The sequence below is a fragment of the Perna viridis genome, chromosome 7 (assembly GCF_037379345.1).
Source record: "Perna viridis isolate PV_CMFRI_1.1 ecotype Kerala chromosome 7, ASM3737934v1, whole genome shotgun sequence".
NCBI classification, from domain to species: domain Eukaryota; kingdom Metazoa; phylum Mollusca; class Bivalvia; order Mytilida; family Mytilidae; genus Perna; species Perna viridis.
The window spans coordinates 23,847,679-23,870,380 of record NC_142451.1 but is presented as its reverse complement, the minus strand read 5'-3'; the positions used below and the strand labels follow the sequence as shown (position 1 = coordinate 23,870,380).

At 32.2% G+C, this 22,702-nt stretch overlaps 2 protein-coding genes across 8 annotated transcripts in view; one reads left to right on the top strand and one right to left on the bottom strand.

Annotated features, from left to right (window-relative positions):
• LOC148611901 (argininosuccinate synthase-like) overlaps positions 1-16,383 on the top strand; it is a 23,199-nt gene extending 6,816 nt beyond the window's left edge. For 5 of the 7 annotated variants that reach the window (XR_015924277.1, XR_015924281.1, XR_015924280.1 and 2 more), the window contains 13 exons: positions 362-436; positions 771-841; positions 1,897-2,018; positions 4,762-4,846; positions 6,183-6,247; positions 6,821-6,894; positions 7,823-7,880; positions 8,475-8,631; positions 9,361-9,426; positions 9,916-9,947; positions 10,606-12,436; positions 13,930-15,821; positions 16,221-16,383. Coding sequence is in view for 1 of the 7 variants with exons in the window: in XM_088592893.1 (XP_088449019.1) it covers positions 362-436; positions 771-841; positions 1,897-2,018; positions 4,762-4,846; positions 6,183-6,247; positions 6,821-6,894; positions 7,823-7,880; positions 8,475-8,631; positions 9,361-9,426; positions 9,916-9,958 (816 nt within the window). In the remaining 6 variants the exon portion in view is untranslated. Of the gene's footprint in view, positions 1-361; positions 437-770; positions 842-1,896; positions 2,019-4,761; positions 4,847-6,182; positions 6,248-6,820; positions 6,895-7,822; positions 7,881-8,474; positions 8,632-9,360; positions 9,427-9,915; positions 10,068-10,605; positions 12,441-13,929; positions 15,822-16,220 lie in introns of those variants that run through there. The other 2 variants (XR_015924278.1, XM_088592893.1) reach the window with 2 other exon arrangements.
• LOC148611900 (nose resistant to fluoxetine protein 6-like) lies at positions 10,054-22,702 on the bottom strand. The gene is made up of 15 exons (XM_088592892.1): positions 21,999-22,702; positions 20,318-20,505; positions 19,733-19,808; positions 19,082-19,175; positions 18,641-18,822; positions 17,023-17,190; positions 16,601-16,697; positions 16,153-16,245; positions 15,554-15,722; positions 14,893-14,972; positions 14,351-14,458; positions 13,453-13,576; positions 11,167-11,353; positions 10,616-10,758; positions 10,054-10,379 (listed from the first exon to the last, which is right to left on the bottom strand). The coding sequence occupies exons 1-15, from the start codon at positions 22,504-22,506 to the stop codon at positions 10,257-10,259; spliced, it is 2,340 nt and encodes a 779-aa protein (XP_088449018.1). The 5' UTR covers positions 22,507-22,702; the 3' UTR covers positions 10,054-10,256.

Genomic DNA, 22,702 nt, shown 5'->3' with positions numbered 1-22,702 from the left:
ACCTGTGTATTACAACAATCCAACTATTTGTAGGATTTAGATGTAATTCTGAGAACCCCAAACAGTGCAACACCTGATTCCAATTTGATCTGTGTATTTACTAAAATAACCTGTCTAATGAGATACTTCTGAGAACTCCCATTAATGCGAAACCACTTTCCGTTTGAACTTGTGTATTCCAATAACCTGTCAAATTGGATAGTTCTGAGAATTCTGAACAGTGCGACATGCACCAATGCCGGTTTGAGTTGTGTATTGCAATAATCTCGGTTTTGATTGAAAGGGAAGTTTGATAGACATGTTCTGGATGCTTGCCTATACAAATAAGGGGAACTACATTTAAACATTTCTATATTTTTAGGTTATCTCACCGTGGAAAATGCCAGAATTTTATACTAGATTTCCTGGGCGGAAAGATTTGTTCGAGTATGCACGAGTGAGTAAGCAACTACATTCCCAAGGAGAATAAAAAAATGATTACGTGTAATCAAAACATAACATAAGTTACATTTGGCCTCTATCTAGCTGTAAAAATATTAAGATAATAAGAATGAAATATAATGGCGTCTTACTGGTTTGAAACCTCCTTTATTTTCTGGAGATATACTCTATATCTACCCACGTAATTTGAAGTCATTTGATTCTAATAACCTTTTCCTTATTAATGCAAATTCAATTTATTTCAAAATCCAGTTCATCGATATTTGTTTCAGAAATCGCCTACTAAATTACGTCAGCGTTCCATGTAATAGATTGCCTCTATATTCTAGCTTCACAACATATCACTTCCGGTGACCCCCAAGTCTCCATGGAGTATGGATGCCAATCTGATGCATATTAGGCAAGTTCATCATACTTTTTCAAAGATCGATAGGAACATTCAGCCTACTTCCAATCAAAACAAGGCGAAAACCAATTACCCTACAAAGTTGGTTTTCTGAATGCATTTAACGTTCAATGAGAGCTGAGTATGATTTTAACATTTAAATGAATTCGATGAAATATGATTCACATAGATAAAGTCTTCTGCAGTGATGAAATAATTTGTGACAGAATTCACGTGAAAGGTATATTAATCAAGCTTCCACATGAATTTCATATGCAATTTGCACACACTATTCATGTGACTTAAATTTCATGTGATAGTGGTACATGTACAGTTCATTTAAACTTTTGTCCAGAGACTGTACCTTAGCGTGGAATTGTCCCAGCAGTTTCTTTGGAACATATGACGTCATCATGTACATGTCTTGAGTATTCAATAAAAGTTCAATAATTACATTTACTGTGCATATAATTAAAATACGCTCATCTAATTGTGTAATCGGTTTTACAAATGGTGTTTCATGAGCCGATGAAACAGTCTACCAGATATTGATGTACAATGTAAGTCACGCCCATATTTAAGTAGACAACATTTATTTATCACTTTATTTTTGTTTTTCATACACATATAACAATAAAATAGAAATGAAATAGGAGACATATATGTGTGATCATAAGGATTGAATGTTTCATTTTTGATGTTTCAAAGGCGTGTAAAAGCGCTTTGACAGATCCAAAGCGAGCGACCGGCAACGCTAAAAGACACTAGGATGAAAACACAGGTGAAAAAAAGGTGAAGATATTCTGATGATTCCAGTAATTTCGGACAGGGATCAGTGCTCTATGATTTCACTTTCCTGTTGTGGGAAAGTTGTTTTCCTTTGGCTAGTAGAAAGCTTGAAAGGATTTTTAAGTTTGGAAAGTAAATTTCACGTGTGGGAAAGTTAATCTTCATTTAGAATTTCTCTGTGGAAACCTAGAATGGGAAAATTCTAGAAAACTAAGGAGGGGTGGGATTGGATAAAGGGTATATTATCATGATAAAAAAATCATTTGTCTCTTCCATTTTAGTTACGAATCTGGTATATTGGAAAACCCAGACACAGAGGCTCCCGGGGATATGTTCCAAATGACAACAGACCCCCAGAAATCCCCAGAAGATGCAGACATTCTTGTTATAGATTTCCAAGACGGTTCGTTATTTCTATATATGTTCTGGAAAATGATCAGATATTGAACTTTCATAAGAAAAGTCTAGATAAAGAAAGTCCAATATAGTGAACTGACAACCACAAGTATAATTTGTGACTAAAAATACATCTAGTACACTGTCCACATTTGGATCACTCAAAAATGACAACCAGAATTATACATGTAATTTGTGACTAAAATAGTGCACTGTCCACATTTGGGTCACCCAACACTGATAACCACAAGTGTATTAATTTGTGAAGAAAAATAGTACATTGTCCACATTTGGGTCACCTAACACTGACAACCACAAGTATAATTTGTGACTAAAATAGTGCACTGTCCACATTTGGGTCACTCAACACTGACAACCACAGGTATATTAATTTGTGACTAAAAATAGTGCACTATCCATATTTGGGTCACTCAACACTGACAACCACAAGTATAATTTGTGACTGAAAATAGTACACTGTCCACATTTGGGTCACTCAACACTGACGTTACTTGAATGTGTCTACTTTATTTTTGTGTTTGCCAGTTGCATGTAGCAATGATACTAATTTGATGAGCATTTTAGCACTAAAAGTCGATTTAGATGTTACATGTCCAATATATATCAAAATCTCTCCAAAAATTTCAAATTTTAGAATGAATATTCACAATTTATATTTTCCATTGCATTCGTGCATCAATTGTGATTAGAAAAATAAAGCAACGTTTTGTAATTTGACAAACTTGTTAAAAAAACGGCCCATTTCAAGAACTGTGAATGCTGGTCTTTTTGACGGTTTTGTCATTCTTAAATATGTTCTGAGCTATTCGTCAGCAACTGTGAGTGTTTTCTTCAGGTGGATATCTCATATTATCTAAATGGTGTATGTTGAGGTATTTCACATAATTGAGTTAATTTGTTTGTTGTTTCACTTCATTTTTGACTTTAGATGAGATGCAAGGGAATGGTTATGGCCTTATAAAACCATTTCAGCCTCACCGCAGACATGCGCTTGTGCACAGTCGTGAGGATGTTAGTCATTAATGTACCTTTGTGTCGTTATTTTATCTTTTAGTTTATTTTGAAGAAGCGTCATGGGTCTATCGTTCTGTTACCGTGGATTTTATTACTTTTGTTGTCGATACCTTTTACAACTTACCTTAAAGTGTATTTACACTTACTGAAGACCTTTTGATGGTCTCTGAAAGTATTAACTATTTTGTACATAGGTTATACGCTGATGAATTTGTTCTGCACCATATCTGTTCTTGTTTTTATTATAGGTTAGACGAATACAAGACGAAACTAAACAATGCGAAAATATATCAATAAGAATATCTTTTAGTTTATCGTTTCTAGTTTGTACCGTTTTGAAATTGGGTTGCACATGATCTTTAAGATAAACCCAGCACTTACCTAACCCGAATAATCCAGTCCCTCTCCATACCCGTTTCTCTTCTAATGGAGTGATCGTAGTGAACGTAATTTAAGGTTGCACTATACAAATGTGATTTAGGTGCACTGTTTCGTACACAAAACTGACCCGGTCTGATTTTGTAAAACTTAAGAATAAAAGGTGAAACTTGGTGGAAATATTGATTGTGTGTAGTAGAGCAATCGTACATAAATAGATGCAATACTTGCGAATGTAAAGAGGTGTACAATGGATGCTTTAAGCTATGCGGGAACAATGCATGTCCTCATCGGGTTGGATTCTCTTCACTGCAGCAACAGATTGTTTTTAAAATATGCAAAATTTAGCATGAACTTTAAGAATTAAAATCATGAACAAATGAGCAGAAAAAGGTACACTTTTTATTTGTTATTTTTTAACAATTATACTATACCAACTTACTTTTTCTGACATTTTTTAAGTGCCTGATATTTTAGAAAACCTGTTTTTTGACAAGTAATTTTTGGAAGGCACACAAGTTTTTTTTATGAAAACTGATGTATATTTTTATTATGTTATCATGGCTAGAGATTTTCATAACAAAATAGAAAAGAAAATCTATCTTTTTTATGGATCTCCATAATGTAAGGTTTTGAAAAATATATACTTTTTACAGGAAAGAAATGTTGGATTCGCATGTTTAAGTGTCTCAATATAGCTTTAATTCCACTAATTGTCATAAAGTTATCTGCAGTGACCTATCTATATAGTGGAACCTAACGACTGGATTATTCGGGTTAATACTGTTGATATAATACATTTACACATATGCATGTAATGTAACTTCCTGTGTTTAAATAACCTTTTTTTTTCTCATTTTCAACCATATTTTGATTTGCCATTTGAGTCTAGTAATAACAATCTGAAGATTGTTTCACATATTTCTACAAGTAGCTACAGAATGTGATAATTTGTCACCTGGAACTGATTTTCTGTGCTGATTGAATCAAGTTTTAGATACTTACTGACGAGTACAAAGGGTGTATTTTATATATTATACTTAATAGAGTTGGATAACGTTCGGCTAATTCTAAACGTAATAGCGGATTGTTACAATCCAATCTAAAAACTGACACTTGGAATATTATATTGTCGCTTTTATGATTACTAGAAAGTCAAAAATATTGCTTGTATCTGTTCCTAGGTTATTGGCATTTCTACTTAGGTTATTGAAACACGGAAGTTTACATTGAAATTATGTAATAAAAATGCTACATGCAACTGTTGTGGTTTGATATATACATATACATGTATAATGTGTCAATAGTCACACAAACGCATTAATGCTTTTCAACAGGTATACCAGTAAAAGTGACAAACCAGAAGACATCAGTAATAATGACAGACCCTCTACAGATTTTCACTTACCTTAACAAAATAGGGTATGTAATCACATGTTCACTTCACCGTAATCAAATAGTTATATAATCAAATACTCGCTTAACCAATAGGTCATTTTATCACTGACCATACCGAACATAGGTGTATAGAATTATATGACCAGTTTTCCCTAAACGAAAAAGGGTACACAGGCAATTTTTTTTCACGTGAAGTTCATGTTAATCGAGCTTCACGTGAAATTCATGTGAACTTAACATGAAATTAACGTGATTTATACGTGAAATTCATTTAACAGGATTTTCATGTGACGGCTCGATTCACCTGAATTCACGTGAACACTATCACAAAGTTAATTTGCTCAAATCAGGTGAAAATCATGTGAAATTCGTGTGAATATCATGTAAAATTAATTTTGCTTGTGTATATATGTAGTCAGCAAATTAACGCTCACCTGTAATGAAAATTTGAATGAAGCTACATATTTGATACTTCTTTACTTTGAGTTTTGTCCAAAATTCGTGCGGGTGGAATTTATGTAAAAAAAAAAAAAACAAAAAAAAAAAAAAAACAAAACAAAACAAAACAAAAAAACGAAAAAACAAAACAAAAAACAAAAAAACAAACAAACGAACAAACAAATAAAAAAATTCTAGAAATGAGAGTACATCTCAGTGAAATCATCTGTCAGCATGCTTCTACATCTTATCCATATTTTGCTACTTTATATTGTCAAGTTGCTTAGGGCACCTTCAATCTACAACGCATACGTATTTAACTAATACTGTTTAAATTATGTACTGCTTTACATACACCTCTTATTTTATAAAACGTATGTTATTTACAACAATTCAATTTTCTAAAACTCGGTCTTGGTAACCGTGAAAGTGCAATCAAATGTTTACGTTCCTTATGATGTGCATAAAATCACGTCCACTTACTTGACAGAGTGTATTTAAAAAAAAAAGAACATGTATGTTTCGTTGTAAAATAATGTTTGAAGTCTATTTTATTTCTATATTTACACTATTTATAGACTTTGTCAGACCCAGAAATGCGGTTAAGGAGTAAACAGGAATAATTTGACTTTTTAAACTTAACCCCGAATGTTAAGTCATGGATACCATGATTATAAAGAGGAACATGATATTCATGATCTGGTGACATAGACTTGACCAAGAAATTATCTGAAAGAAAATACCAACAAACCCTTTAAGTAAATGAGCAGGATTATGTTCCATCTTTTATTGTAATTATGTTTTTGCCAGAAAGATTATATTGGTGCTAGCCATTTGTATTTATAATGATGCTCCTAAGATCTATTCTTCGACAAGGTAATTTAATTTCATGTTTGATTTCATGTAAATGTTTCGCACACAGGGGTCGCCATGGAGTGGGACGGATCGATATTGTTGAGAATAGATTTATAGGAATGAAATCCAGAGGTTTGTATAAAATGACATCACCCCAATTACTCTTGCAAATACTGAGATATTAAGCTTAGTCATTTAATTAAAATTGACCAATTACCGGCCTGGCACCATACTTGTACGTAGATATGTTATTAATCATACTCTTTTATCAATATTTTATTTCGATTTTTCACCGTGTCATAGTTTTCCTTTTCTCTTTCGTTAACCCCGGACTTTTCATTTTATGAGCAACTTGGAGGGTGCTTCCTGAAAAAGCAGAGGACCCTCACTCTACCGGTATACATGGTCAATGTACCCAATGTTCAGTGGAGCCCGGGATGCTCGTTTAATTTTGTTTCTTCGTACGTTTTATTTGTGTTTTTTTTTATGTTCTTTGTTGTTTCAGTCGATATTTTAATTTTCGCTAGAATTTCGATTCCCTCGATAACTCCTTGAAATTGTTTCATATTATATTAAAAAAATAGGAGGTAATAATTTATGTCTTTAACTCTCTCAATAAAAAACAAGGGAATGCAAGTTGTGTTAATAATAGCAAATGACTCTAGCCTTATAGAAATGAAATTTTAGACAATGAAACCATTTTAGGAGTTTATGAGACACCGGGAGGAACAATATTATTGTCAGCACATATAGATATCGAAGTCTTCACAATGGATAGGGTAAGTTTCGGTTTTGAAATAAAAGTAAAGAAAATTGATATCAATTTAAAAAATAAAGCGAAGAACAAAGTATATCTAAGGTATTTGGCCCAAGGTTTAACGCGCTGGACTTTGTGCAGTGGGTGTTGCCGTAGATGTCACAGAGGTAGGAGTTCGAGTGCCGCTGAGGGAACAAACCAAAAATTGTTAGTTCTTACATCGTTGGGAATTTTCAGACCCTTCAGAACGCTGTATAGTTATTCAGGATAGATATTCATGATAAACTTCTTAATTAGTTATCTAATCGTATGAAATGAAAAAAAAAATTAAAAAAAGAATAACTTTGTGTTGTAACGACAAGTGCTCATGAAAAGGATATTTGTTATACGAGATCTTTTTCAGGATATCTTGTTCTTAATTACTTAATATCCACATATATGAACCCATGTTTTGATATTATAAAATGGAAGTCATACAGTACCATTGGGAATATATCTAGCTATTTAATAGTAGCTTAAAGCCTTTTATATTATTAATCATAGCACCGGTTCTGGTGAAAAGTCGCGATATGTTTTTTTATTGTTCAATAGTATCATCCAGAAAAAATCTAAGGTGATACACTGTCCATGTGATAAAATTTTCCAGTTAGTATAATCATGCCGTACAAAACGTCCTTTAGATTAGCGTAAATAGTGCTTGTATAAGAACCACTTGTGATTTTAAATAAATGCATCCTTTGTTGACAAAACCGTGCACAATTACAATGTAACTACATGGTATAAAATTGATATCAAATTAAGTTAATCGTCAATATAATCTAGAAAAACCATCCCCGGGCGTTCACCTCTCCCCAAAAAATATATAATAAAAGTCGGTTAATAAGAATCACTGAATAATATTTATAAATCTTTATCAATTTTGATATCAAGTAGGTTTTGTTCTGTTTTAGGAAGTGAGAAGAATTAAAAGGGAATTGGATGTCAAATTCTCTGAACAAGTATACAAAGGTAAAAAAAAAAAGATTCACGAACCTGGTTCATAGTGCATTCAAAATTTAGTACAAAGTTAAATAACTTTTTCATGTGATGCCAAATATTCAATCTAAGAGTTCTTGTGATTTTATATATTACAAAATATTTTTTATTACATGAAAAGATAAAGACTACTTCCGTCACAAAAATCTCTTATGCTAAAAGACGAATTGATTTCAAATGTAGTACAAATATATGTTGATTTGTACAGGTGAAGTATACATTTTAGCATATTAAACTTGTAGACGATTTTTGTTGCGTCCGAAGTCAACATCCAAAGTGTGGGTAAACTTAACATGATGACGCGTGCAACTTCATTTCAAATAGGCGTTTTTGGAGACGAAAACCTAATTTTACTTGTACATATACAATAATTTCTATGAAGGCTATTTTTGACAAAAAAATAAATTGATCACGTGAAAAGGCAAACGTTTTTGATACTATGTACTGGAATTATATTGCGGTTCAAGAGACAAGTCCATAAAGTTAACTACTAGTATAATATGCACACAAGTTCTTAGATGATAAATTGAAAGGGAAAATTTTTTTTTTTCGTTTTCAACTTTGAAGGGTTCTGGTTTAGTCCTGAATGTGAGTTCACCCGCGCCTGTATACTGAAGAGCCAAGAAGGCGTGACGGGAACAGTTACATTAAAGATTTACAAGGGAGGAGTATATGTCATCGGGAGGTCTTCTCCTACATCATTATATAATGAAGAACTTGTCAGGTTAGTATTATTAATTGGTTTATAGTGATAGTATACCGAAAATTCAGTAATAATTGCAAAGCTGATATTATTGCGAAAATGCGGGTGAATTAAAATTGCAATAATTGAAACTAGCATTATGAAATTTTAAACACAACTAATGTGTTAATTTTCCACAATCAAAAAAAATAATAATAAAAAGATGATACAATCGTAATACTTAATGCAAGCAATAATTTCTAAATTTACAGTATTAGAAAAGCAAAGGAACATGAATGAGCTCTCAGTCCAGTTGAAAACAAGTCTTACATGGATAAAAGATCAGTACTATAGATACATCCAAGTAGAAAATTAGAGACAAAACAATGCTGGCGTCAACAAAACACAGACTACACGACACAAAGGAACTTAAAAGCACAACAAGAGGAAAGAACATTACGCACCATATCAAAATTGGCTTATAAATTGAAAACATTTTTCATAGAAAACAAGAATTCAACGCTTCATTAAAGCAAATGCATTAGATTCAGTAGATTAATTTATTACACGCAGTGGCTAGTTGACCAAAGTAAAATTGCCGATACAATTCAAACGAGGAGTCATCGTGGTTTATTATGTTTTTAACGACGAAGAATTGTTCATGTATTATCGATATCAATGTATGCATAGATACTGGGAGTTTATTATTCCAAACAGCTCTTTTGGTAGGTTTTTGGGCTCATTGATATTGTAATGTTTACATGATTTCAGCATGGATGTTCAGGGGGATTATGAACCGACTGATGCCAGTGGATTTATTAAGGTCAATGCTTTAAGGTAAGGAAAGGTCGTTGATACATTGTAATTCTTCATCATAGTAGAAGGGAGACAACCTGCCTTGTCAAGATACTTTGAGAAATACTGTTAATGGTTACTTTAATTTTTTAAGTTTATTTTTTTCTGGATTTATTTATTCTACCCTTAATTTTACTGCTGAATATTAAGCAAAAAAGTACGTGACGTACATTTGTGGAAAAAGGGAGACAATCCTGGCATATACGTTTGTAAATTTTAAAAACAAACACATGATAATGTCAATTATGTTACATGTGTAGATGACTAAATAAATACACATAAAGATTAAAACATGTTTGCATATATCACTCAAAAGAGCAGGGGTCTATTCTAGCCCACGCATAACTAGGATGATAAAAACAATGTTTGAATTACATAGTTAAAATAAAACAGCATAACAATTAAAGTCAACATTATAATCCTTCTATTTTAGAATTTTTAACAAAGGTGATTTGATTTTCTTTCTTTCAGGCTTCGAGAATATCAGCGTTTACGTAGTTTAAGTAAGAACTAATGAAGTGAATGAATTTATAATATATGAATGAACATTTTTGATTTAAGATTTGTAAACGGAGGTTTTAGAAACAATTCTTTCGAATAAATAAACACTTTACTGCTGTCAAGTTTTATTTCGTTCTGTATTATAATGCATTACATTCTAATTCACCGGTATATGAATTACTCATATACCTACATATCCGCTGTCTGATTTCATCAAAACAAGACATCATGCCATGTTGACATATAACTGCAATGTGTAATGTGTTATGACTCAAACTTCATTTTTTCAATCATTGGTGAAACAGTCATTATCATTTCTTCTTGTTCTTTTTAAACAAGGCCTTTTCAAGTCCCATCATTGGTGCTTCAAACGCCATAGACGTTATAAAAGCTGCAGCATACGATAAAACTGTGTGTCCAAGGAACTCATAAACCTACAAAAGACATAGCAAAGATTAATCAAGAGAACGAAGGTTATAGCGGTAATCAAAGAGTAATCAAGGGAACTAAGGTTATAGCGGTAATCAAAGAGTAATCAAGGGAACTAAGGTTATAGCGGTAATCAAAAGAATGTAATCCAGGGACAAAGACCAGACATGGAAAACAGACATACACAACAAAGATTACACTCTTTTGAATTCTGAAATCCGTATTCTGTAGGTACACTTACAATTTCTGTGTCGGTGAAGTGAATCAATCGACGACGGGTGTATATGTAATGATAGATGATAACTGGGTGCACAAGATAGGCACAGTACGTCAGCCTACTAAGAGGTACAAACCCTTTCCATGATAAAATAGTGTTGATATAACCTACGAAGAAAGACATCCAGGTCATAATAAATTTAATTTATTACTTATTTTTAAGCAACGCATACTAGTAAATGTACGATTGCCACAAAAACATCGATTACAGCATTTCAAGAACATCCGAGTTTAAAACAAAATTACTTTGCCTTAATCCAGAGATATCTATTGTACTCTAAATGAATGATGGATACTTGTTAGTTGTGACTATTTGCAACACTGCCAAATTAGATTGGATATAGAATAAGGAGGAGTGTGTGTAATCGAACATAAAAGTAGATCGTATTTGTTCTTCTTTTACACTGTTAAGCTATGACAACATTTTACTTTATTTGGTATAACTGCATAATTTGTGTTAAATTCCCGGATGCTATTTCATTATCAGAAACTAGTCATAACTTATAAAAATAGTACCTCCATATCCATGTACACACGAGAAGATAACCCAAGCCACTGCAGCTCCCCATAATGTTCTGTGAACTGTGATATAAAACGAAGCTACATCACGTGACGGTTGATTACCGTTTAAATCGTCATAAACACCATACAAAACAGCGCACCCCACTGTAGCTGCCACCAACCAACCGAGTAGATTCAGGTACTGAATGAGAAATAAAACATAAAACTTGAGCACATCGTTAAATGTACTTGTACTTGTAAAATCACTATTTTTACTGTACTAGTTTGTATTCTATGATTATATACTTATACATAATTGTGTTATAAAATATTAACACTGTAGCACAATAGAAGAAACTAAATATGACATACATGTAGGAATTAGAGACGGGTAGAAATCAATCAAGGCGTTTGAGTCGGACTCATCGGCTATGCTTTATTAAAGCAGGTTCTTCATTGGACTTTTTTCAAACTTAGATGTGCATGGAACATAATTTTTTACATCAAGTCATAAAGTCTTAAAATGTATAGTGCTTTAGTAATTGATGTTTTCCTCATGTACATACAAAGTAATGTTACTTTGCATCAACTTTTCTGTGTTATGTGCATTTTTCTTATTCCAATTTGTTTTATTCATGACGGGTTATCAATATTCAATTCAGACTTTTAATAAATAAGTATTATAGTATTAATGTATGGCCTTTTCCATATTGGCCCTGTAACATGCCCGATGCCATTATTAATACCTCAGGCATGTTACAGGGCCAATATGGAAAATGCCATGCATTGATACTTTTATTAACCAACTTTATTTCAGGACATAGTCAGAATCTATTATCAATACATATGGTTTCACATTAATTATTTCGATGAATCAAATATTTATGAAAATAAATCATGAAGTTTTGTTGTCTTTTCCAATAATCCCCCCAAAAAATCGTAAATTTATAGACAAGTACAAGATTAAACATATCTAATAATTTATATGGAGAAATTGCGATCACCAAAAATGAATATTCATGATCTAATCAATCACGTGACCAGTCGCCCGATACCCGACAAAAACTGATTTTTCAGTCATCCATAATTTACGGAGTATTTGGGTTGTTTCCGTCATTGTTATTAGGTTTATTGATACCGTCCTAGTATGTGACCCGGGAAATTTAAAAAAAAATACAAACAAATAATTTGGCATTTTTTTAAACGTAAAAACCGTGTTTTTAAGTGCATTTTGGTCTGGAATCAAGCTATTTGCAAATGTCGTTTTGACAGAGGAGCGCATTAGGTAGGTGAGTAAAAAGAGAAAAAAAATTTACTTTGAAGATTAATTTAATATTCTAATAAGTCTAATAGATTGAATTATTAGTTCACTCTTAATTAAAGTTGTCACTTATTTTAAGAAATGTATGCCATTTTGATTTTGTTCATAATGACCACGTGTTGATGCCCTGTTTTGAAATTTGTCATGCATGGCTGTGATTTCGTAATGACCGGATGTAGGAATTTCCGGTTAGTAATGACCAGTTGTCAAAATTTTCGGTTCATAAAGGATGGGCGTTTCTATACATATTGTAGTAAGTTGGTTAATAAATTATATTAAAATTCGATGTCATTGAGAACATACAGGGAAACGGTCAAAGTGAAGACGAGACAATACATTTACATAGCTGCATTGAACAATACGTTTTTCATTATTGGATAAAAACCACATTGCCGTCAAACGTCTGTTCACTAAAACAACAATAGAATGTGACACGGGTCTGCAACCTTTTTGATTCATTGATTAAAACTTTTAACGGGCCAATGCCATAATTAAGTATAAGCGTTTGTAAGAATCACGCAAAATGGGAAAAATCAGAAACATGCATGTCAAAACTCCGCCGATCTGACAATATAATATCACTCAAGGATACTTTCTCTATTTGAAAAGACATTTCTTTAATCTCTGCATCACTGGCTTTGCTAATAAAATTCCTCAATAGAATCTGAGAAAAATGAGATTTTTGATAGAGCTATCTGCCCTTGAAATGTTCAGTTTCAGTGCATTTTAATGACATTGTAACTCAATGGTCCAGCATGATATGGAAAATCTTGTCTGTTTTCCTTGATTCTGATGGTGCTAATATGCCAATAGTCAAATTATTACATTATCAAAATTATGTTTTTTATGGCCATGTTCTACTTACTGCCTGATTCTTACAGGGACTGACACTTAACATTTGACTAGTTTCTCAGGACCTATCCTAATGCTTATAGAATTATTGGTTTGTTGTGTCTTTGATAGTTGTTGTCTAAACCTACCTTATTTATCTTTAACTTGAGATTAGTTTTGTAGAGTATATACCCAGTAAGTATTCCCACTAGGTATGGACCCATTCTATAATATGACCGGAAATACATCTTTGGCCAGTGTGTCATATCACCACTACATCAGCAAAAAACATTAACTATCATTATATCATCTGATATATAACTGTCAGATCACAATTCAACAAAGTAATTACATTTTTTTTACTATGGCAGGAAATAAATATTTGACAATTTTTTTCATATCGTTACTTCAACAGTACAATATTAAATTTTTCATTTCATTAAAACAATGAAATAATAAATTTCGTATGATGTAAAACAGGAAATAAACTAGAAATTAAAGTATCTCATTGTAAAAAGATTTTCAGCCATGTGCCTACACTAAGGGTGAACCAAATGCATGCATTTTTACTATGGAAACATTTTGATGTTTATAACTAATTCTTTTATTTGTTTTCGTCCTAACAGATATACAATCCCTGATTTCAGTCAAAAGATATCAGATGCAGATAGCTGCCATTGGTCACCTGTTAGAGACGTGGGTGATTTGTATGTGCATTCAGTTCGAGGATTCTTTTTTATGGCTAGTTATGTCGTCATGCTTCATAGAGAATGAAATAGTTTTGCATGCATACAATACTTTAGAGTTATCGATTGATGTCTTTAACATCGAATTGATCAAAAACAAAATAAAAGAACTACTGTTATGTCATACAAAAAGATTAAAAGTAATCTTAAGCTTATTGGATGTCTCATTTCACCATTATATAACCCAAAATTAATATTATGAAAAGAAAGTTTTATAGGTTTTTCCATTTTCAGAATATTCAAAGCATGGTTAATTCTTACAACTGTTTGAATTAATATTGTAATTCATAATATGACTCACCCATCAAATAGCGACATCGGAACATTCCATTTGGTTGCCATTACTCCTGTTGCTATCCAAGTTCCAGTCAAAAAGGCTAGAATAGCCATATATCCTATTATTGGCATGCTGAAATAAGTTTCGTTATGTCATGCTGGCATGCCGAAATGGTATAAGGAAGAGTGGACTACAAGAGGACTTTGAGAATCAAGTATTTCTAAAGTATTTTGTTTAAGTTTGCGGGGTTTTGTTGGCTTCGAAATTTCGTTTTGTAAACTTGACTATCATTATCATTATATTTTTAGAAAATAAATTGAAGTATCAATCTTGGAAATATTATCAATTGTTTGAAATCATAATTATTGGCTATAAAGGATTTAAAAGAAACGGTTAATGTAAAGCATGATTTTTCATTAAAGAAGCTAGACTGTAATATTTTGAAATTGATTTTTTTATTAATGTTTTAGCATTAATTTGTATGATACCTCTTTAAAATTATTGATCAAATGATTAATTACCAAACATTTCCCGTAAAGAATTATAATCTTCTGTTGAGAACTTACAAATATAAAGGAACGATGATCAACGGACTTAGAACGAAGAACTGCATATCATTTGCCAAGTACCAGGAGTGGGCAAAACACTAAAATACAATAAAAGATTCATCTGGAAATTTGTATATTCATACTGAGACGCGTTTTGTCCTCATAATTTGTTCACATTTCAAATCCGTCTTAGTTGATTTATTTTCATTGTTCCCAAAAGATAAAGTGTATCAAAAAGGCTTCGATATTATGGTAATTTAATACAGCAAATGGCACGGTGTGATTTCCATTTGGCATTTTAAAACTAAACTGAATAGATAATATTTTTTTTCAAGTATTTGCACAAACTGTCATACATTTTTGTTTAATAATTGTAATTAGTTTTTTTTTAAGCTTTTCCGATTTTTGTTGTTTACCATTCACATCTAGGAATAATGATGCCAAAAAGTAATTTTCAACCCATATTATACAATTTAAAAAAAAATACAAAGTCTGCCTTCACAGACATAACCTAGAAAATCAATATCTTCTAAGGAATGTTAGAAAACAGGTTAATTCAAATTGTGTAAAGGTTCATGAAAAAGTTAGTATCAGAGGGCAAAAGATAGATAGAAAGAAAAAAAACTTAACTCGTTGAAACAATTCTACAAGTACAAAAAAAGACCTTGTTATAAATTACCATTTTATCTTCATCTTCCACAAAGTTATTGACATAGAGAAGATTATAAAACCATCCATTCCTACAGTAGTTATACTCTACACCATCTCTCTTCCATACTGGGCCACTTCCGGCATATGGGAACAAAGCTATATGTACCATCATGATCAACATGTAAGGAGGAGTCAGCCTGACAAATGAACAATTAAAAGCATATTCTAACGTTGATGTTGTACTCCCAATCAATGACCACAATACAACCTCGAGATTCGCTCATTATTTATACTAAGTATGTTTCCAATACAAGGAAAGGTATTAAAAGACAGAAATTAAACAATAAATTGAGATAACAATATAGTAAAAGTTATATAATTTTACCTATGCTCTCTGAAAAATACGGAAAGAAAAAAGTGTTGCTCCTGAAATTGATCATTCCACATAAAGTATACTAAATCTACGTATAATGTCTCTTTTTTAGATAAGAACAAAGACAATTTTAGTCCTTTCAAATATCAAACATAAAACGCCATCAAACACAAAGTTTTACCCCCCCCCCCCTTTTGAATGAAACCATGCAGTTTGCAATAGATAACCAGCCTGTTTTAATAAAGAAAACAAACCTCCAGAATCTATGAAAGTAGTACATTCCCCAGTTTACCCGTCCACCAGTCTTGTTCATTTCTTTCAGAGTCAAGAATGTCAACAAAGTACCACTGTAAACAGACAAAGAAAACAAACTGAAACTTGGAATTTAACCAGGAATATTTCCGGTCTTAAAATTCGTCTTTTTGTATTGATGATATTAGAAGATGTATGTTGAATGTGATTTAATAAAGTTTTACAAGGAGGAATCACGCATAGTTTTGACAATTGTTTTTAAACAACAAATTTTAATGTTGATAAAATTATGCCTTTTAATGATAGCTGGGAATGATGACGCTTGTAATTATAATGTACTCATAGGATTATTAGGAACTGAAGTCCCCCATATCTGACAAAGTTGTTATTTGAATTACGCCACCTAACAATAAATGGTTATCTGGTAGCATTTTAAAGAAGGTTGGTTACCTCAAGACGAAAAAAGTGTCCACAGAAACAAACGCATTCGCAACCACAGGGAACGTTTCTCTGCTAAGCATTTCAGGCAGAAAGGTTGTAATATTATCTGTGTGAAATAATGAAAAGGTTATATGGATGCAATAAGTGATTTGTACAATGGTCGAACATATTTTTTTATCACAAATATTAAGCATTCAAGAATTGTTTTGAAAATATATTCGCTCTGATTGAAAGAATACTAGTTGTGTTTTTTTTTTCTTTAAGTGTTTTTGTCAGTTGTGATTATATTAATTCCCTGAGTTAATATTCATGAAAATTCTATTTTTGTAATAAATGAATCATTAAAGAGTAATCAAGGGAACCAAGGTTATAGCGGTAATCAAAAGAATGTAATCCAGGGATAAAGAACAGACATGTTAAAACTAACATACCTACATCTTGTAGGGCGAAGATATATGTATGTCCTAGAATTACCCACAACATCGATATAAATCTGATCCCATTTATACAAGTAAGAGAGCCTCCTGCTTGTGTTGTATTTAAGAGTTTGGCACCATTAGTGTAGGCAGAAAATGATAAAAGTGTTTTTCCAAATGGTCCTGAAAAATATATATCAATTTTATCAATAGGCAAGTTTCTATATAAGGACTTTAAATGGCGTCTGCTTAAGATAGGTTCTCGTTTATTTGAAAAATCGGTTCATATATTCTAACAATTAAGTGTCAGTCCCTGTAAGAGTAATAACGGGAATCAAGGTTATAGCGGTAATCAAAAGAATGTAATCCAGGGACAAAATCCAGACATGCAAAACAGACATACACAACAAAGAAAATATAGTAACTAAAATCATACATACAAAGTAACAAAAGCAAATGAGCAACTCGGACTCCACTAAAACTGGGAGCATGGACCAGGTGCACCGGTAGGGTAAGCGTCCTCTGCTTTTCTAGAAACACCCGCCAAGTTACTCATAAAAAGTCCAGTCCGGGGTAGGCAAACGAGGAAAGGAAAACTATGGCTCGTTGAATAAATCAGTTTTCATGGTGAAGATCGATACACCATAACGATCTACGAGTTCATGATGACCACCATAAAACTTCTGTAGTAATGACTTCAATCTTGTAGCAATATAACCCAGTTCCAGAAGCCTATTTGTTAGAGTTCCAGCGCGATACAAAAAGTCTGCGTAGTTTCGGCAAGCTCTGGCATAACGTATGAGTTGTGATATGAACACTCCATACGCAGGTGCTGAAAGGATGTTACTATAGATGAAAGGAAAGTTGACAATTTTGAATGAAAAGTCATCACGTTTGTCGTAAAGTTTGGTCAATAGTTTTCCTTTACCATCGATTTCTAAGTGAAGGTCAAGATATGAGGCTGACTTCATAGTGTCTGTAGTATCCTTTATCTCAAGTTCTTTTGGGTAGATGCAATGTATCAAATCCCCGAAATTAGGATTGTTTAAAGATAATACGTCATCTATATAGCGGAAACTGAGACTAAAGGATCTAGCTAAACGATATTCTTTCTTTCGGATCAGGCAAGAATCAGGCAGTAGAGGAAACATAGTATGAGAAAACCCATTATTTTGATAGTGTAATTTGAAAATTTGGAACATCAGAATCAAGGAAAACAGATAAGATTTTCCATATCATGCTGGCTCATTGAATTACAATTTCATTGAAATGTACTGAAAATGAACATTTCGTGGGCAGGTAACTCTGTCAGAAACCTCGTTTTTCTAAGATTCTATTGAAAAATTACTGTGCAAAGCCAGTGATGCAGAGATCAAATAATGTTCCTTTCAAATAAAGAAAGTATCTTTGAGTGATATTACATTGTCCGATCGCTGGGATTTTGACGTGCATGTTTCCGATTTTTCCGATTTTGCCTGATTCGTACAAACACTTACACTTCAATTTTTCATAACTAAGTTAGCCTTAATATTTCCTTAGAAGAAACACTGCAATTAGGAATTAATTAGTCATTATCCTGGTCTCATATTCATACATTTACAACGTATCTTCAATGGTTTCTAGGCCAACTTACCAGGTTCGTACGTAACCTCTATTGCTTTGCCGGTAATCAGTGGAACTTTTTCGTCAGCTTCCATTGCATCGTTTTCTAGAGACCTTTGTATAACATTTTTCTGCCATTTTGGCCATTGAATTAGTGCCAGATCATAAGCCGTGCCAGCAGCCATTAGAGATATAAAAAATGCCAACACAATTCTGAAAATAAAAGTACCATTGTTTCTTTAAATGAGATCTCCCGAAAGTTTAAAACTAAATACAATGGTATATGTTGTTATCTTTTTTGAGTCTGATGTTGTAATTCATATTGCAAAACTTAAACGGATACATATTAAAACATAATAATTTAGCTTTTCAAGTAGAAAATGTCGCTTAATATTATACTTCATAATTCCTCTAGTATGATGTCATTATGTAAATGGCACCGACAACAAATTCGCAACCAATAAAAACTTACATAACAATAATAGCCCTACTATCATAGGGTCTGTCTGGCTCTTGACATACCGCTTCATACGCCGTGAAGAGATTGTTTGTTTGATTTTTTATTGCTAAAATGGAATTATAAATCATATTAAGTATTAATGATTTTCAATTAAGACATTGCTAACGATAGAGCTGATTTATTCTGTAGTAAACCATCCCATACAATGTTTATTTTTGGGTCAACGTATATTATATATTTACTATTTTTATATTCCTTTCAGAATTTACACATCTGTATATTTGAATGGAATATACATTCTTGTCCTATTGAAATCAAATCACAAACGATAGCTATTAAAATGCGCCAAGTGCTTACACAGTTTATAGAATGTTTTTTATCTGAAAGGGGAAACAACCAAGTAAAAATACGGCCAGTGAATAGATGGGTTTTAGACATGTTTGAATCACTAGATTTTTTTTTGTTTATCCTAAAAAGTTATTTCCTTTTAAAATACTGTAAAAAAGTAAACGGAATTTTAAAACTTATTATACACTATATGTTGATGTTACATATTAAATGCAAGAAGGAACAAAAACTTTGTTATCAAGTTTAAGTCAGTAAAAATGTGATATGTTCCAGGTATACTAGATAGATGGTTTTAGTCGTAAGAAAACTAATTACCTGCATCCACAATTTCGACTGCATCTTGTTCTGAACAGCTGTCTGGTAAACAAACTCCTATTTTTATTGTTGTTCGCTGCAAAATAATAACAAAACTTCAAAATTTAGCCGTAAACTTTTTGTTTTAAATTTCATTCCTTAAGATTAAAAGAACAAGACCATTTAAAAAGCCAAAGCCTTCAATTAAAATGATCTGCTGTCATCTTTGTAACCAATACAAGAAATAAACACAAAATATAATTACTTGTATATTAGATATTGTTTACAAACAGTCATCTTCAAAAATATTTACACCTTTAAACTATGCCTTTCTTAGTCAAAGTAATCATTGAATCTGAATATCAATGGACAAGAAACAGGACGACGGTAAATGACAAACATTTTGGAAATATTTCATGTTTTATGAAAAGAAAACACCCTCCATTAAACGTTTAGAACAAATCATTATCGGTGGAATGATAGTAGAAATATCTGAATATCAATGGACAAGAAACAGGACGACGGTTAATGACAAACATCTTGGAAATATTTCATGTTTTATGAATAGAAAACACCCTCCATTAAACGTTTAGAACACATCATTACCGGTGGAATGATAGTAGAAATTGGAATTAAGTTTTCAACAGAAATAAGACAATATTCTCCACCAAATGAATAAGTAATGCCCTCAAAGTTAGAAAAGCCTTTGGTACTGATGCATTCCTGGTAATCTCCTAACCATACGAATCCACCATTCAAAAGGCTTGCTGGTGGCTTCCCTGCAGCATCCAACACTGGAACAAATGTATTTATGAAAGGTAAACTTAATGAAATAGTCTGATTTTTTATTGAATCCTTTCTTATAAAGGTCTCCTCTCTGGTTATATTTATGGGTCAAAGTGCAAGACGTTGGGATTTAACAAAAAATATAAAAATATCTAGTAAGAAAAACATACAGGACTTACTTAACGGTACAGGATGTAAGGTATATATTAGAGAAACCTAGGCTAAACTGTATCTGAGACTTTACAACTAAACATTTGTCAAATTAAAAATAAACGTGAAAGAAAGAAAGTTTTTGAAAGTGAAAACACTGCCAGTTTATATTTGTTGGCACGGAAGACTCTTTACGCATTCCTTCGGGTTATGAAAATACAGAAAAAGGTAATCACATATAATCCCCGGATATTTCAACTGGAATGCTGAATGTCCATAATGGTTTGAGTTACCCCTTATATCCAGATGAATAAAACGGTCAAAGCCAAACCCAAAAAGGTCGGTTGTAAATGTATGTTATCATATGGATTCAATTATTATAGGCCGGGGACAATATAATGAAGTGTTTATAAGGTTTTACAGTCACTCTTTTGTACGGAAAAAGTGTACCTTTAGCTATTTAATAAAGTAATGTGAAATAATCGTTTTACCATGTTACAGAAAATTTATAGAACAATATATTAATTTTAAAATAATAATAATATAAATTAAAATTTACGTTTCCACGAAACTTGTGGAACTCTTAGATATTTTTCATAAAAATCGGACGAATTCCAATTTTCAACCGCGTTGGCAGCCGTTTTGAAAATGCCACCAAAGACGCACACTTTTATTTTTATTTTTAGCTCAATATATATATATACCAGGTTTTGTCAAATTCTGATCAGCAATTTTCGAGATAAATAAAATTTCCGGTGTAAAAAATGGATAAGTTAGGTCTGGTGGCCATTTAAAAAAATGGCGGCAATTGGATAAAAAATTTGGAATTCTGCATCCTTCATAGAGTAGTTCTAACTTCCTGTGAAGTTTCCTATCAATTGGATAAGCCACTTTTGAGTAAAAAGGGCGGACACTTCGAAGCATTATTATGACAGGAGAGTTAAAATAATAATAATAAAAATAAGAAGCAAAACAAAAACAATAACTCACCGCCTTACAAATAATAAAAATTAAAAAAAAAACCACCAACCAAACATCCTAAAAGAAATAATTCAAATACTAATTTTAGCATCCCTTAATTAAATCCGCATCTTTTAAAAGAAAAAAAAATGAGTCCGCCAAGATGAGAGGCGCAAAAGTTGTTTGTATATTTTTTTTTTTTTTGCCTCAAAACATTTTTACTCCAGACAAAACTTTCAATTCTATTCTAAAGGTATGTCTGCATTTAATTATACTGCAATATCCATATCGTATTTCAATTTAATTTCAAAATTGTAAAACATAACAGTAATGAAAAATTATTCAGATATTTCATAATCAGTAAAAAATACATTAAACAAATATTACTCACTCTTCAAGGCCCAAAACTGTTGTGTATTGATACCGTTCATGACTCCTGATGTCTGAATCTGGCATAATTTTGATACTTGTTGTGGTTCTGCAGTAGGTTTAATATTAGGTTGTGTTGAATTACCTCCCGTTGTTTCGGATGTATCTTCAGTATATTGAGTTGTCATGGTTACCTCTGGTAACGTTGTTGAGTTAATCGGTTGTGGGAACGCACTTGTAGAGATCGCCGGTTCAGATGTCACGTTTTCGGCGAATTCTGCAACCATATTTTCCACACTCTCATATTTCTGCTCAGGGTTGGTAAACGAGTACAAGGTGTTGAAATTAGTGCTGTCCGTGATGGTTTTAACCAGACTAGAGTATTCTTTCAGAGAATTCTTTATGTTAAATCTATTTTCTTCCATGAGGTTATGTGCATGAATAAACATGTGTAAGTAACCTTCATTTTTTCTCATGCCTAAAGATATTGCAAAAAGATTGAATGAAATTAAAATCCAATTCAGATTCATATTTAGTTAGCAGATCTTCAAATCCTTATGAGATTTTTTCAAATAATGCTCCCAACCGTCAAAATCTCTAAGTCTAAGCAAAATAACAGCTTTACTTAGTGTGCATTGATTACAACTAGTCAATCAAATGTCAATCATCGTTAAGTTATCAAATATGAATACGTCGTTTGTCCATATTTAGTGAATTGATAACATC

Bases quoted from the DNA above. Each gene is read 5' to 3' on its own strand.
- LOC148611900 (XM_088592892.1), bottom strand. From the start codon at position 22,506: ATGAATCTGAATTGGATTTTAATTTCATTCAATCTTTTTGCAATATCT. The intron at 11,354-13,452 runs GTAGGTTTAGAC...TTTCTCATTCAG, and splicing joins TCAAGTTAAAGATAAATAAG to TACCTGAATCTACTCGGTTG. The intron at 10,759-11,166 runs GTACTATTTTTA...CTTTCTTCGTAG, and splicing joins GTGTGTACATGGATATGGAG to GTTATATCAACACTATTTTA.